General features: G+C 38.6%; 1 protein-coding gene across 3 annotated transcripts in view; it reads left to right on the top strand.

Moving 5' to 3' along the window:
- Positions 1 to 17,845, top strand: part of si:ch1073-145m9.1 (CDP-diacylglycerol--inositol 3-phosphatidyltransferase) — a 28,256-nt gene that overhangs the window by 4,693 nt on the left and 5,718 nt on the right. The window contains exons 2-5 of one of the 3 annotated variants that reach the window (XM_063031881.1): positions 2,219 to 2,314; positions 5,407 to 5,519; positions 6,196 to 6,319; positions 17,605 to 17,777. In XM_063031881.1, coding sequence (XP_062887951.1) covers positions 2,219 to 2,314; positions 5,407 to 5,519; positions 6,196 to 6,319; positions 17,605 to 17,777 — 506 coding nt within the window. Of the gene's footprint in view, positions 1 to 2,218; positions 2,315 to 5,406; positions 5,520 to 6,195; positions 6,320 to 10,087; positions 11,706 to 17,604; positions 17,778 to 17,845 lie in introns of those variants that run through there. The other 2 variants (XM_063031883.1, XM_063031882.1) reach the window with 2 other exon arrangements.

Here is a 17,845-nt window from a genome sequence, read left to right as displayed (position 1 = left end):
GAAAAGCCTATCGTACGAGGAGCATTTGATTGCTTGCTGTCCCCGGTGGAATTCAGAAGAATGGAGAGGGGGAAATCTCATTGAAACCTATTGAATGTTGAAAGGCCATGATAAGGTGGAGGTGAAGAAGATGTTCCCTACAGTGGGAGAGTGTAGGACTAGAGGGCAAATCACAGAAAAGAGGGACATCCATTTAGAATAGAGACGAGGCATTTCTTTAGCCTGAGGGTGGTGGATCTTTGGAAATCGTTGTCAAAAGTGGCTGTAGAGGCCGGGTCATTGAGTGTATTTATGGCAGAAGTTGATAGACTCTTGATTATATCAGGGTGTGAAAGGTTATGGGGACAGGCTGGAGAATGGGGTTGAGGGGAAATGGATGGATCAGCCGTGATCAAATGGCAGAGCAGACTGAATGGGCCAACTGGCCTAATTCTGCTCCTGTGTGTTGTGGTCTGATATTGTCAGGACTGGCAAGATTTATTTGAGAACTTAACAAAAGTGGAGTTGCTTCCTGATGAAGTAAAACCATATAAAGTATCAATGAACTTAATGCTAGGATGGGTTCTTGAGTGGTCAACTGTACTGTGAGAATGGGATTGAGGTAGCAAATGGATTGGTTTGTTCACTAATTAACATCTCCCAAGCTATCAATGTTGGAGTGGGTTTCTCCTCTGCTCTCACCAATAAATTCTGCTTTCCTCCCATGTCTGTATGGTTTTAAAAATATAGCAATTTTTCATGAGTTCATGGACTTGTAACTGTTTATTCACTGTACAATTGGAGTAATCGAAGTGTAAAGAACACGCACACTATGTTCTCATTGTTTTGATATCAGTATGCACTGTCTCTGTACTAATAAGCTCTGGCTGTGTTCATAGGGAACACATTACAAGAAGCTTTAAAAAAATCAATTGTATCTGTAGCCTTTAATTTCAAATTTTTGTCCTTGTTTTCTAACCAGTGACAGAAATTGAGGTTGAGACTTGGCCTGCTGTATTTCAGAGAACAATTTCTGCATGGCCTTAGATGTTCTAAATTTGCAATGCTATTCAAAACTAGAGTGTACAAATCATATGAAACATAGTACAATAGGCTTTTAAACTGAAACACTGTGTGAACTTAATAACCTATTGCTTTTGATCATGAGTTGCCTTCAGAAGAAAACTTATGGTGGAGTTAGGTAAGGGAGAAATGCAAAGAGATCTAGGAGTACTTGTTCATCAGTCTCTGAAGGTGAATGAGCAAGTGCAGCAGGCAGTGAAGAAGGCTAATGGAATGTTGGCCTTTATTACAAAGGGAATTGAATACAAAAGCAAGGAAATACTTTTGCATTTGTACAGGGCCCTGGTGAGACCACACCTGGAGTATTGTGTGCAGTTTTGGTCTCCAGGGTTAAGGAAGGACATCCTGGCTGTGGAGGAGGTGCAGCGTAGGTTCACTAGGTTAATTCCTGGGATGTCCGGACTGTCTTACGCAGAGAGGTTAGAGAGACTGGGCTTGTACACGCTGGAATTAAGGAGATTGAGGGGGGATCTGATTGAGACATATAAGGTTATTAAGGGATTGGACAAGATAGAGGCAGGAAATATGTTCCAGATGCTGGGAGAGTCCAGTACCAGAGGGCATGGTTTAAGAATAAGGGGTAGGTCATTTAGGACAGAGTTGAGGAGGAACTTCTTCTCCCAGAGAGTTGTGGAGGTGTGGAACGCGCTGCCTCAGAAGGCAGTGGAGTCCAATTCTCTGGATGCTTTCAAGAAGGAGCTAGATAGGTATCTTATGGATAGGGGAATCAAGGGTTATGAGGACAAGGCAGGAACCGGGTATTGATAGTAGATGATCAGCCATGATCTCAGAATGGCAGTGCAGGCTCGAAGGGCCAAATGGTCTACTTCTGCACCTATTGTCTATATGATTATCTGGTGAGGGGAAAAGAAAATTGGAAGGCTTCTGCAGAAGGAGCCAGGTTTGGTCTGACAGAGAGCTAACATAGATGGCTGACTGATTTCAGCATGGATGATTCGATAACTTGGCCAGACTTTAAAGGAAAGATGGTGAAAAGTGTATTCCAACGCAAACTTAAGTAAATGTTCAGGAAATATATATTTTGATTTATCGTGTTATGAAAAGTTAAAATCTACAGGTTATGGGGTGGGGCAGTGAGAAGTTTGTTATGTCAACATAGTTTGCTTTAACTAAATCTGAGTGATTCTGTTTTCAGGCTACGTGAGATTAGTCTTACTGCTGGTTGGCTGGTGGTCCTTTAATCACCCTGTATGGTTTATTTCCTGTTATGTGACATCTATAATTCTTGATGGTAAGTGTTCATCTCTAAAAGACTATCCATTGGAAGAAGGGAAAAGATTTAGAATAAAATTGCTTTAATATCTGAGGTTTCCTCGGTTGGGCATTGGATTTCACAGATGTTGCAAGTTCTCTTAGTTATTGTAAGTTGCCACCAGTTAGTTTCATGTTAGTAACACCAAGCTTCCTTTTTTATTAATAATAGAGATAACACTTCCCTTTAGTTGGTGGTGGTTCAATTCTAAGTACTTAAAATGTTTGTGGATTTTATATCCAAAGTAATTTTTTTTTGAAGATTTCACTGTAATTTGCTGTTGAGGAAGAATTCGTTATTCGTTGTTGCTAAAGTTATCAACTATTAATCTTGCCAACATTTTACAGTATTGGCAGATATAATTTGTAGGCTTGGGAACGTGTCCATTACTTTATTTGTTTCCTCACAAAAGAGGATGTGTTATTTAGTTAAAACACATTTTCAAGTTCTCTTGTCTTAAGACTTTTTGATCAGAGGTTTGCACAAAACTGAAGCAAACTTGCAATGCCTACTGGCAAGCAACATTAAGTTACATTTTACAGAGCTCAGAGCACTGGAAACATTGTAATGTTTTTGCTTGTTTTTTTTGGGAGATTTGATTTTTGTGCATGTGTTCTTAATGCTTTTGAATTGTGTACATAGATTTTCATTATTTGAATATATCAAATACTTGATATTTTTACTGAGTTTATTCAAGATGGTTTTGTATTCTGTAATTCTATTTAATGTTGCAGCACAGTACGTAAGAGTTATTGCAACATTTACAGTGCCAGCAATCATTGATTGGAGTTCAATTCCTGCTACTGTCTGTAAGGAGTTTGTACATTTTCCCAATGAACATGTGAGTTTCCTCCCAGATTCCAAGGAAATATGATCAGGATTAGTGAGTAGTGGGCACGCTATGTTGGCACTGGAAGCATGTTGACACTTGCAGGCTACTCCCAGCACATGGTGTGGCTGTTGTAAATGATGCATTTTACTGTATATTTTGATGTACATGTGTCAAAGCTAATCCTTTACTATCACATTTGAGATATTAATATTGGTTATTTTTGTATTCAGTTCTCCCAAGAAAGGGCGTTTAAGCTTCCATTCGGATTTCTAATCTTTTTTTTCCAGTCCTGATTATGGGTCTTGGCCCTAAACATCGACTGTTTACTCTTTTCCATATTTGCTGCCTGGCCTGCTGAGTTCCTCCAGTATTTTGTGTGTATTACTTTGAATTCCAACATCTGCAGATTTTCTGTTTGTGATTTGAGCTTTCCTGAGGGTTCAGTTTGAGTTAATGCATTACACTTTTTTTGTGTGTGTTTTGTGTTATGGAACTGAAAGTCATTGTTGCTTTTTTTAAAATTTCTTACTCATTATTTTCTTTCAAGATGGGATGTTCAAATTTGTACACAATATTCTGAATAGTACTTCAACCTTTTGATTTTGTAAAACTGTAATACTATGGTCTAGCAGAATTTATACAAATCTTAGAATTTATATTTCCCCCTTCCCAGATCCAAGTACAGTACTTGCTTGTGAATTCTGGTAAAGGAAAAGAACAAACCAATATGACTCTGACTCAATATGCCACCAATTGTAATATAGCATGTTAGTGGATGAATGCATCTTACTGTTTATCTCGAGATTGATAATGAAAATTTAATGCACACAATTCAGAAGCTGTTATTTTCTTTTGCAGTAGCTTTGAGGCTACTTTGAGGCTTGGCTTATCATTTCTTGCTGAAGACCAAAATTATATATTGGTAACATATTGGTTAACTGTGATTTAGGATGAATGTGGGACCTGTTGATACATTTATAAAGGTACATAGATATATATTGTAGATACACTAACTTTAGTTTTTAAGTCTGCCATCCCTGCTTGCTCTATTGTAAAGGGAAGGCAGAATGAAAGAACCCAAGACAAAGTCTTCAGTTAACGGTTTGCAAGCTACCAAAGGAGATTCTTGGAGATTTGACTGGACACTTAACTCTGAAAAGTCAGCTAATAGCTTGTACATTGTTGAAATGAGATGATCACTTGAAAAGCAAGGGAAACTTAAAACCACCTGGAATTTGACCTAATGCTGTTCTTGGACTTCTTATCCATTATGCAGGATGTTCCACCTTAGAATTTATTATCAAACACACAAGAATTAATGTACTGATGATTCACAAATTTCAGCAAAAGAAATTGTTCCTTCTGTGGGAAGTTCTCTTTTATTCCAATAAAAATTCTTTTTGCTTTGGCCTGGAGCTTTTGGCTCAGGAACTGTTTTCTCCAAGGTGCCTTATTTTTAAGTGAAAGCAATTCTTTATCTCTGTTGTAACTGATGGCATTGGAAAAAAAAAACAGATTCTTTCTTGGTGTTCTGACTGATTTTTAAAAAAAAGGTCTGAAGTTGACTTGATGCAACTTGCTGGTCCTTTGACAGCTGGGGGCTTTCTCTCAGACATCTTGGTAAATTGGTTTATTACTGTCACAGATACAGTGAAAGACTTTGTTTTGCATGCCAACCATTACAGATCATTTCATGATAATAGCACATTGAGATAGAAGGGAAAATGATATTACAATGCAGAATACAGTTAGAGTGCAGTGCAGGTGCAAGGTCATAACGAGTTAAATTAGGCCAACAGTCCATATTGTTGTGCTAGGGAACCATTCAATAACCTTATAACAGCAGGATATAAGCTGTTTATACAGAAGATTAATATTTACTCTGTGCTAAATATTTTTTATTATAAATTAATTTAGGCTGGCTATTGACAAGGATTTAAACTGGGTATGACTATTCAGTAGGTGCCAAAGAGGAAGAAACTACACAGTGCAGCTAAGAAAATTCAGAAACTGGGTGGTTTAACAGTAGCGTATGTTTTTAAATAGCTTTCATGCTGAGCACTGTAATGCTGAAATCTTGTAGCACATAAGCTTTCCACACCAGTACCAACTGGGGTATAATGGTATGCACAAAATTGTGATCTTATTAAACACTTCTTAAATTGTACTCATGCTCTTCTATGTATTTACATGAGATATAACATTTCCACAATTTTACATAATGTTTCAAACATTGCAGGGTTTGATGGATTTGCAGCACGTCGGTTAAATCAGGTATCTGAATTTGGAGCGTGGTTTGATGTGGCTATCGACAACATTGGGCGTAGCATGTTGTGGAGCTTGCTCTATGATGTAAGTGGACAAGTAGTTTTAGCTGTGATAATGACTGTGTATAACACATTACAATCGACCTTTATTGCCATTTCCTCCAATATGGTTGGATAGGATGAGGAAGTACACAAGTACAGGGAGAATTTATTGCTGTAGCTTTATTGTGATTATTTATTGGGTTGAAAGCTATAATAATGAGGTGTGATTTGAGATATTAGGATGACTTCCATTGCAAGAAAGAAAACAAGAGGCTATTTAACAACGATAACAAAATTACCGCCACAGATATATTTCTTCACTTCAGCGAGTCTTCTGTGCAACATTACATCCCAGCTTGGAGTGAAGAGGGGTTACAGAGTGGGTTGTTCAAGTTAGTGAATGCCTTGTTCAGAACAGTTGGTAATTTTTACTTGGAAGGAAAAGTATGCAAACGTGTAGAAAAAATGCAAGTGTTAAGCTAGGAGATAGATCACAAGTTTTTGAAGTCGTATGAATGCATTAAATTTGAAATTGGGAACTGCTGGAAATAGGTCAGATGCATCCTTGAAGACGAACTTAATGTTCAGTTTGATCATCCATCATTTTCAGATGCAGGAAAGAGCCATCATGAAAACAGGAGAAACAACCATCTAATTATAAACTTGTATTGTTTGAATGTAAAAAAAAATTGCAGACATATTTCTTGTTTTTTTTTCAGTGGGGACATTTTATAAGTAGCCTTGAATGGTTGGTTTTCGTTTGTACACATGGCTCCATGGGAGGTGACTGGAAGAAGAAATTTCAAAATAGTCCTTGGTTTGTTCGGAAAACAATGTCAAATGGTATGTTAATTACTTTATTAAGAACCTTTAACAATAGAAATTAACAATAAATTTAACATTAGAAATGTACTGGTGGAAAATTTCAACTTAAGTTTGACTCAATTACCATAAACACTTGATTAAGAATGTTTCAATTCAGAATTTTAGGCATGCTCAATGTAATGAGACAGGGTCTCTTTTGGTGTCAATGTGAAAAAACTTGTTACTGGAAACCCAGATGAAAGGAACTGTAGGCATTTGAATCTTTAAAAACAAATATACCACTTAGTGTACAAGACCTTAAGATGTTGGAGCAGAATTGGACCACTTGGTCCATTGAGTCTGCTTCGCCATTTCAGCAATTTTCTATCAGTCTCAATCTTCTGCCTTCTCACTGTATCCCTTCTTGCCCTGACCAATCGAGAATCTATCAGCCTCTGTCTTAAATATACATAAGGACTTGGCCTCCACAGCTGCCCATGTCAAAGAATTCCACAGATTCACCACCCTTAGGCTAAAGCAATGCCTCCTCATTTCCATTCTAAAGGGACACCACTCTATTCTGAGGCTGTGTCCTCAGGTTTTAGACTCTCCCATCATTGGGAGAGTATTTTGTATAATTCACCATCTGATTAGATGCTTGTTTCTGTATAAAAACTCTTCACCGGAGTCAAATCATTTAACCTACAGACAGTTTTATTTCATGTTTGGGGGAGAGTATGGTGTGAGTCCTCACTGATGTCTCAGAACTAAGGGTTCATTGTTAAAACTAAGCTTGTAAATCTGTCCACAGATGCTATATAAAAGGCACTGAGGAAGTACATGGAATGTTTGAACTGCATCAGTTGTCTGTGGCTGGATTACTTTTATCAGGCCTTCTGCTCTCTCCTGAAAGCTCTTGCTTGAATTGAGAATCCTTTTATTTTCAAGCAGAACACATTTTCTCATTGGATTCCTTTCATCACAGGAATATATTGTTAAAATAAGCTAGTTTAAAAGTATTTTCAGTATTGGTGTATATGAGTTATAAATTATACTGTGCGTGTAGCCCTCTAAATGCTGAAAACCTATAAAGAGAAAGTATTTTATTTCATACTGTTGAGCTTTTATCAAATCTCAATAGGTGAGAAAAGTGTGCTGGAGCACAAATACAGAACATGGCAGTTGTTGGAAATTTTCAGCACATTTGTAGCATCTGTGGAGTGAACAAAACTAAGTAAATGTTTCACATGGATGGTCATGTATCTCTAACTGGTTAGTTGTGGCTTAAACAGGAAAAACTAGTTACTTGAAATTACTGAATCAGTACCAAGGGATGCAATATGTCTAGATGGAGTATGAGGTTCCATTTCTCGTTTATTTATTACCAGAGATACAGCGTGGAATAGGCTCTTATGGGCTTCGAGCCATGCCACCAGTAACCCACTGATTTAACCCTAACCTAATCACTGGACATTTTACAACAACCAAGTAACCTACTAGCCAGTATGTCTTTGGACTGTGGAAAGAAACCAGAGCACCCAGAGGAAACCCACAGATTCCCATGGGGAGGATATGGAAAATCCTTAGTGGACACTGGGTCTGAATTCCAAACTAAGCTGTAATAGCATCGTGCTAACTGCTATGCCACTCATGTTCATATCAAATCATTAGAGAAGTACAAGAGGTCAGTGACACAGGCAATGTGGTAGTGGGCTGGAGATTTAAAGTGACGGGGAACTTAAAGTACGTGGTTATCCTGAATCCTGCTTGCACAACACCTCTGCTGAGTCACCCAATATGGTTTTCAAAAGGAGGGATGACATCAAGTGTATTGCATTAAACTGGAAGTTAATTGCTGCTTCCCAGGGAAGGACTCATTAAGTGCCTGGATGGTGAAGGAAGAAGGGACAGGGAACAGAACTTCACTTCCATCATTTTGTACTAATACAGTTCCTCTAGATACCTGCTATTCTTGATCTTTAGATGGCCACAAGGACATACCCAGACAGATAACTGTATAATATTTTCCATCTTCTTCACCATCTACAGCCATTATAACTAAGTACTTGGGCGCATAGACATAGGTTTCCCATACAAATGAGGCACAGCTGAGTTTCCTTAATTAATCAATGGTAACTGAAGTCTCTATTCATGAGAAAATTTAGATGTTTTATTGAGCTCTGAGATGCATAGTTTGATTTTATTTAATATACAATCAGTGGCCACTGCTCAAATATCTAATCAGCCAATCATGTGATAACTCAATGCATAAAAGCCTACATTGTCAAGAGGTTCACTCATTGTTCAGACCAAACATCAGAATGAGGAAGAGCTGTGATCTAACTGACTGTGGAATGATTGTTGATGCCAGACAGGGTGGTTTGGGTCCCTCGGTATCTACTGATCTCCCAGGATTTTTACACACAATAGTCTCGAGGGTTTACAGAGAAAAACAAAGCAAAAAAAATCCAGTGGAGTGGCAGTTCCGTGGGCAAAAACGTCTTGTTAGTGAGAGAGGTCAAAGAAAAATGGCAAGAACTGGTTCAAGCTGACAGGAAGGTGACAGTAACTCACACAACCATGTGTTACAACAGTGGTGTGCAGAAGAGCATCCCTGAATATAAAACAAACCTTAAAGCAGATGGACTACAGTTCCCAGACATCCCACCTCTCCTGGAAGGTCTGGGAGTCTCCCGCAATTTAATTGTGGCTCCCTGATGCCCACAAATTATATACAATGTCCCGGAAATTGATTTTTTTTTTGAGAGCGAGCACGAGAGCGAGAGAGAGCGCGAAAGCGAGAGAGAGTGAGAGCGAGAAAGTGAGCGCGCGAGAGAGAGCGAGAAAGCGAGCGCGCGAGAGAGAGCGAGAAAGCGAGCGCGCGAGAGAGAGCGAGAAAGCGAGCGCGAGAGAGAGCGAGAAAGCGAGCGCGCGAGAGAGCGAGAAAGCGAGCGAGAGCGCGCGCGATAGAGTGAGAGCAAGAGCGAGAGTTCCAAAAAAAAAAGTCAGAGTGGCAGTGTGTACCAAAAAAAGAGAATATAAAATGTACATCACCGCAGACTACACTAAAGTGTACCCTTACCTAATAGGGGTCAAAACAGTGACTTTTCTATTGCCCATGGTGGGTTAAGACTGTAAAAGACATGTTGAGGTGAGTTTAACAGGTGTCATTCATTCATTAGCATAGCTAATGTTATTTAAACTAGCTGGCTAGCTGCTAAGGAGCTACTCTATTGCAGACATCCCACCTCTTCCGGAAGTCTCCCGCAAATTGATGGTGCTACCTCCTTGAAATGAGTTTTTGCGGGGTGGGATGTCTGAGTTCCTCTCCTGTGCCTAATTCAGTGGCCATTTCATTCACGTAGTTCCTCCATTTGTCAGGCGGTTGTTGGAGTTAGTTTGGATATTTTGTGGAGCATAAGACCGATATTTGTGGAAGAAAAGTACTTTGGGAATCTATTTTGAAGTGTGCACAGGCTAACAATTTGTGAAGAATATATCATAGAAAATCGTCACTTTGCATTACTTGGGCATTAGTTTGTAAATGGAGCATCTTGCTATTAATTCCCTGAGTTTATACTTCATTTTCCATGAGATTAACAAAGGAACTTCAGTCTAAAAATCAATAACCCAAGGACTCTTAAGAACAAGGAAAGCACTTGAGACCTCTTATTACCTGCTGATCAGTATGAATTCATTTTCATTTAATGAACTATATTGGAGGAAAAGTAAACTTTATTTTCCTTCATTCTATTCAAACCTAATCTTTAACCCGCACTTTATTTTTTTTCTCTCTTGTATGTGTAGCCCCCGGCCAGCCTCAGGGTCGCGTGGCTTGCTGTCGTCTAGGGAAACAGCCCTCGGCCCTGCCAAACTGGGGTATCAGTTTGTGTGGATGCTGTGTGATGTACCCCACCCCGCCCAAATAACAGATAATACACCAGATACGATTAAATGATTTACAGTTTATAGATATTACTGGAACTATATAATAGAGAATAAAATATAAAAGGAAAATGAAAGACGCCACACTTATCAAAGTTCAGTCTCTTCGTGCACAAACAGTTGGAGCTCAGGACCCTTCTTCTTCACCCTGCGACCCCTCGGACCACCTCGACTGGCCGCCTGGGACCACCAACGGTGGCCGACCAGATGCTCCACACGAGTCCGTCTCAGTCTCCTCTCCTCGCTGAACGTCCCGCTCGGGGTACGACCCTGTTAGCGGACTCACAGCACCTGGTCCATCCTCTGTCTCTGTCTGTCTCTTCCCCCCTTCTCCCCCTCCCGCCTTCTCCCCCAAAATCCCGCACATACAATATCTTAGACACACCAAAGCGTAACAACTATCCCAATTGGTTCATTCGTCCTCTTATCAATAGATAATCCAAAACAAACTGCTAGCGGGAGGACTTTCTCAGCAGTTAACGTAACAAAGAAGTCCTTTCAATTATAACATAACAAAGAAGCCATTTTAATTAGACTACGCAGTGACATATAAAAAAGAAACCCCTTACATATGGAAACCGGTATTCTAATTTACCCCTTCCCCAAATATTCTTTACTTTTTTTGTCTTGTTTAATCCATACCACTCATTAGTTTAACATGGGCCCAGCATGTAAGTGCAATTATAAAGAAAGCATGGTCACACCTCTACTTCCTTAGGAGATTGCAAAGACTTGGCACAGCATCTAAAACTGACAAACCTTTATAGATGTATAATGGAGAATATATTGACCGGCTGCCTGGTATGGAAACACCAATGCCCTTGAATGGAAAATCCAACAAAAAAAAAGATACGGCCCAGTCTATTAGGTCACAAAAAAGCCCGGACATGCTCTGTTCTCGCTGCTGCCATCAGGAAGAAGGTACAGGAGCCTCTGGACTCACCAAGTTCGGGAACAGTTATTACCCCTCAACCGTCAGGATCTTGAACCAGATGGGATAAATTCACTCAACTTCACTTGCCCCATCACTGAATTGTTCCCACAGCCAATGGACTCACTTTCCAGGACTTGTCTCATGTTTTCTATTTATTGTTTATTTATTATTATTTCTTTCTCTTTCTGTTTGCTGTCTTTTGCACAATGGTTGTCAGCCCAGTTGGTGCAGTCTTTCATTGATTCTATTATGGTTATTGAATTTATTGAGTACAGCTACAAGAAAATGAATCTCGGTTGTATATGGTAACATGTATGTACATTGAAATTAAAGCTCAATAGCTTTGCTTTGGCATTTATGTTGCACTCCGATAATTTAAGAGTGATGCTTTTTTTTTTCCAAAGCTACAGGGAAATGCTAAACTTGCTGACCGTATTGTAAGATTTCCTGCCTCAAATGCTAGCCTAAATAAAATTAAGTGCATTTATACCTGTTCTGAAAGTTTTAATGGTGAATGGTATCAGTGCAAAGTGCAGCACGAATCAAGTTAAAGACAAAATTCCTCATTGTTTCCAAATCAACTACTATTTATTAGAACAAAAAGTCTGTAAGAAGCTACATTTTCATGGCATTTATACCCCATTTGTGTCTGACAATGAACTTGAAATAATCACAAAAATTAATGTTCTGATGACACCTGTAGATCAGTGATATTACTGTACAATGGAAGCATAGCCAATTGTTTTTCATAACCTATTTTTGCAGCTAAATCTTTAATGGAATGGGGAAGAGCAAAATTTAACCCTATTACATTGATCTTCTGACTTTTTGTGGAACTAGAGATAATATTTCATGTGTAACAAGTTAAATGAGTATTCAAATAGTGATTAATTTCACATACAGAATCTATTCATGCAGGCTGTACAATTACATGAGCAGAATTTCACATTTTATAGTTTTAATTTTCAAAATTTGTAATTGAAATCTAGGTCAACAGTTTTATAGTCTTAAATGGATAAACTGTTCATTAGATGTGGAATCAAAATTTTATCCATAGGCCTTTCTCCATTTAAATTAAACCAAGAGTGCATAATGGGGAATTATTTTGTTTTCTTAAAGTTCAGTCCATCTGCCCACAGACTTTCATCATTGCTAAACACAAGATCCTTTGATATACAACTTTTTAAAAAATCAGTTTTGTTTCTTCTGTCAAACTAGTGTACAAGAAGAAAAATGACAGTTTGTGGTTAGGTTTCTGTACCCTAACATAGCATTGGTGATATTGTAAAATAGTTTTACCACTCAGTTAACTGGTTTCTCTATAGAACAGGGTGTAGGTAGAAAGTGGAAATAGCTAAGTTCTTTTGTCCCTTGATACCACTTTTTTTTGTTGCAGTACTTAAATAAGCTGTTTCCTCTTTAGACTTGGGTTACAGTAAAAAGTAAAATATATGTTTAAGTTCTGTTATATCTCTGCTGTTCTAAAGCAGCATGTACAAATAAGGAAAAATTTCTTGCTTCCATCTATTTGCTCATTTGATGCAGGATAGCTGGGGTTGCTTGTTAGACCCTGTTATGTCAAAATTGGCAGACCTGGGCTAAAACTCAGCCCTGGGAAATCCATGCATTCCACAGTATTTTGCTTAATAATCAGGATGTGTTCCCAGGGGGTATTAAAAAATCATTAATTTAAAAAGGACCAATGAGGCATTGTACGTAAGATCTGTGACTGATTTTACTACTGCGGTAGGAAACTGTCACGAATCCAGCAACAAATCATCCCAAGCAACACAAAAGTTGCTGGTGAATGCAGCAGGCCAGGCAGCATCTCTAGGAGGAGGTACAGTCAACGTTTTGGGCCGAGACCCTTCGTCAAGACTAACTGAAAGGAGAGCTAGTAAGAGATTTGAGAGGGGAAGGGGGAGATCCAAAATGATAGGAGAAGACAGGAGGGGAGTTCCTTTCATCCCAAGTCTTGATTTGGAGAGATTGCTTGTGAAGTCAAGTGTTGAGTGCACTAGAGTGAGTGATATGATGGCTCTGTGCTGATATCCTTTTGGGATGGAAAACTTGCACCATTACTAAGGACAGGGATGGATGTTGTTCCCAGAGAAATTTCTGGCTGTGTAGACAAAAAAATGGGGAGTCAGGCTCCAGGCAGTCTGTTAACACACAAAGCAACTGGTACAAGTAGCACACAATCGTTGTGCAGGCCAAGATTTGGCTCTAATCTGTCTAATTACTGTGTGGCCACACCACTTGTCCAAGCTTATCAAACTCCAGCTAAAATAGGCACTATTTCTATTCAAAGCCTTCACTGTCATTCCCCAGCAATGAAAGCAGTTGCGTACAAGAAATTGGACCAGGTTCCCAGATAGCGAAGACAACTGATATTTCTTTAAAACTGGGGGATGAACCTTTGAAGGTTTGGTAATGAATCAGTAGGTACCGATATGGTCCACACCTGCTACAACGGGTGTCTGTTTCCTTTTTATGAGCATTTCAGAGGACAAAATTCAGAGACAAATGTTGCTTGGGTCAGCAGAGAACCTTGCTCTCATGGGAGGAGTAACTGCAGAACTGCATCATAATCTAAGCGGAGTAGAAATCTTAACTGTTTTTGAGACCCTAAGATATAAGAGCAGAATTCGGCTACTTGGACCATTGAGTGTGCTCCACTATTTTATCACGGCTGATCCAATTTTCTTTGCAGCACCAAACTCCTGCCGCCTTCCCATATCCTTTCATGCCCTGGCCAATTAAGAATCTATCAATCTCTGCCTTAAATATACATAAAGACTTGGCCTCTAGAGTTGCCTGTGGCAATGAATTCCACAGATTCACCACTCTGACTAGAGAAATTCCTCCTCATCTCAGTTCTAAAAGGACACCCATATGTTCTGAAGCTGTGGTCTTAGACTCTAGAGCATAGGAGACTGATCTTATGAAATCATGAGGGGCACAGATAGTGTGAATATACTGTCTTTTCCCCAAGGTCAGGGAATTAAGTAGAGGGCAGGGATTTGAGGTGAGAGAGTAAAGATCTAATAGTAACTTGAGCGGCAGCCACCTTGAAGATGGTATGAATTTGGAATAAGTTGCTGGAGGAAGTGATTGAATCATGTACAATAACAACTTTTTAGACAGTTGGAGAGGTACATGGATTGTAATGTTTTAGGTTATGGGACTAATACTGGCATTTGTGACCAACTTGGAAGGGCCTTTTTTGGTGTTGTAAGACTGACACATGGTGGTTAAATCTATAAAAATTTTAAGAGATGAAATACTTCTACAGAAAACAAATGCAGCATTCACATTGGGAGTGACCTTCTCATCATTTTTGGGCATGATACAAGATTTTAGACAAGGCATTTCAGTACACATTCATGAAAGGATTTCTCCATTTCATGGCACTCCCAGTCCTGCTAGACTTTGGAACTGTTGAGGAAGGAAAGAAGAATTACCCCCCTGTTCATGAGAGAAAAGACTGGAGTGACAATAACAGTAATTTCTACACTGTTTCGGACAGCTAAAGAGCAGCATTGCTGAGGAACTCTGAATAAATTCAGACAAAAATTAAGTGAAGTTGACTTTGGGACAAGCCTTAAAAATGTGGTTACAATGATTGGACAGAATTAAACTATTGGTATAAAGTAACCACAAGTAATTTTATAAAGACGAGTTTATACTGAACCAACAACTGATTGTTGTTAGTTTGCAGTGTGTAAATTTTAGTATTCTTTGCGACTTTCGGTTCAGAGTGTTCATGCTTCCGTCGCACATCATACCATATTCCAAGATACAGTATTTACTTTCAATACTTGATGCAAAGTTGCACTAATGGTGGAGTGCAGTTTGCTTAGTAAGTTCGAGATTTTCACATGTACATAGGAATCCCAAAACGCAAGTTCTTAAGCCAAGAAATGATGTCTGGAACCCAAATTGCAGCTGGTAAAGGCTATGTTACCAAGTTTAAATAAACATGTAAATCAGAAATGGGCCACTTATTTCTTCTCTATTTGCAAATGTGGCTACAGATTTGAGGGGAGGGGGTTCATGATAAGGAGGGGAAGCTACAGTGAATGAGTTTTTTAAGATACCTATGGCACAGGAGGATGTTGCTTGGCCTACTGTCAATGCTGGCCAGAGAGATTTAAAGTTAATTTAACTCCCTCTACGGCCATAGTTACTCTCCCTACACACTCACTTATCCAATAAAGTCAAGTATTGTCTACTTTAAGACACCATTATCTAGCCATCGTACTACCTTCTGGGATTTCTGAACTCCATAAATTTCTTCACTTTTTTTTCCTAAAGCATGTAATACTTGGATATTGAATACCATTTGCTACTTGTGTAAATTATCCAATGCCTTGATATCTTCAGTAGCCTAGGACCAACTTCTAACAAACCATACTGCCAATCTGAGTATCATTCATCCCCTCTGGTTGTTCTACTTGACTAAACGACAGCTGCTCTATGACTCTGACTAATGTAATCCTTTTGCAAGAAGCCTTGTACAGCCCCTAGCCCACCGCAAACACCACCAAAATTCTTCGCAACCATTTCACTTGGTTTCCTGATACTAGGTCAGTTTTTAATCCAACTTGTTGCTTTCTATTGGATCTTGAGCTTCTACTTTATTGCCCCATCTGCCAATATTGTGAAATGCCTTGCTAAAATCATGTATACCACATAAAATACTCTATATCCAGCACTCATTACCTCTTCATAATTTTTTAGACCATTGTTACATGACATTTGTTAAACAAAACCATGCTAATTCATAAACACTAGAGATTCTTCAGATGCTGGAATCCAGAATAATGCATACAAACTGCTGGAGGAACTCGGCAGGTCAAGTACCATCTATGGAAGGGAACATACAGTTGATGCTTCAGGCTGAGTCTTGATGAAGGGTCTGTTTATTCTTCTCCATAGATGCTGCCTGACCTGCTGAGTTCCTTCAGCATTTTGTGTGTTACCATGCTGATTCTCCTTGGTTCATCTGTGCCTTTATAAATGCTAAGATTATTAAAATTGTTTCCAACAGCTTAACTATTGCTGATCTTAAACTGGCTTATAGTTGCTCTATATCTATTGCTTTCTCCCTTACAATAGAACCACATCAGCAACCATCCAGTCCACCAGCCACCTACTTGTTGTTAGTTCCTCCTCTCTCCCCACCCCCCCCAGCCCAAGTTTACAAACGTTAGACATTTTACCTAGCCCTGGTAACTTTTTTTAAAAAATAGACACTGGATCCTTTAATAAAATTGTTAATGTATTCCTACACGTAACATATTCCTTCCAACAAAATGTATTCATTCAGTTACCCTTTTGTATTTGCTAAAGCTGCCATGTTGGGTTCCCAGTAGACCCGTTCTTTCCTCGTATACTTAGAGCATCTTGGAATTTTCCTTGATTTTACCCAGTAATTTTTATCCTCTGCTTTCCACTTTTAAAATTTCATCTCTACACTAGGCTTACCGATGCATTGTGCTCACTTTATCAGTCTCAAGCTTTTATTAGTTGCTTTTCTTCATCCTGTGTCAAAAAATGTATTGCTGCCAAGTGGGAGCTTCAGTTCTTTTGATTAAAGATTCAAGATAACAGATACCTCCTATTGTTTGATATTGATTTGCTATCTCAGCATAGTTTTTAAAAGAAAATGAAAAGATGTTTTAAACAAATCTGAAAATGACAGCTTTAAGATAATTTATTTATACATTTTTAGTTTTTTAAGAAAGCTAAGGCATCAAGAACTTAAAATTTAGCGAGCGAGAAACTTTACAGGTAACATGAATGCTTAAAAAAATGGCAGTGGAAAAATTAGTTTCTAGGTCCTAATTGTTTCCATTTTTGATCATTTAGAATTGTCTCACTAATTTTTCCCAGAGCTGACAGATCTAAGAATTTGCTGTTGACTTAATGAAGAAACATGTGCAATATTCTATTTCTGAAAGAGAAGGGAAAAAAGTAATTGCAGACTTGTCAGCATGCCAAGAATTGTGGGAAGGTACCACCTAAAATACTGCACACATTCATGGTTAAACAAAGGACAGACAGCTCAAGTTGAGAGTTCATGTAAAATAAGGCATCATCGTTTCAGCATTTGAAATATAAAACAGGATGAAACAGAGACTGCTCTCCAAACTGCTTTGCTACCAACTCCTCACCCAGTCCTTCAATATCCCATCCCATTTTCCTTCCTTGATAAAGTCTTAAGCTGGTTTGACTTTGATTGGAATTAACCAAATTTCTAGCAGCTGAAACATTATTCCAGTTACTCAATGCAAAGTTAAATAGACTTGCATTGGATCTTTTACAGATTAAAGAAATCAAGTGAGGTAACTGAGTTGTATTGTTGAAATCCTTTGAGAAATTATCTTTATAGCCAAGTTTTAATAATACCATGGTAAAAAGTGCAATATTCTATCTACAGGTTTTAAGAGCTTACTGGGAGTATTTGCTATCAGTGGATTACATGTTCTTCCAGTTTGGTTGTACGGATACCACAAACAAATTTTAACAAATAATTTTATGCTGCCTCTTAAACTTCAGTGGTTTGCAACTGCATTTCTGATCTCTGGAAGATTTCTTTGTATGACTGTAGAGGTAAGAAAAATAAATTATTTTAAATTAAAAAGGTCATTTGTAGAGCAGTTAACTAAAAGATTTGCTTT

Source organism: Mobula hypostoma, chromosome 23 (genome assembly GCF_963921235.1).
Source record: "Mobula hypostoma chromosome 23, sMobHyp1.1, whole genome shotgun sequence".
Taxonomy (NCBI): Eukaryota; Metazoa; Chordata; class Chondrichthyes; order Myliobatiformes; family Myliobatidae; genus Mobula; species Mobula hypostoma.
Note: the sequence above shows the minus strand (reverse complement) of the source record. Positions and strands in the feature narration are given on the sequence as shown.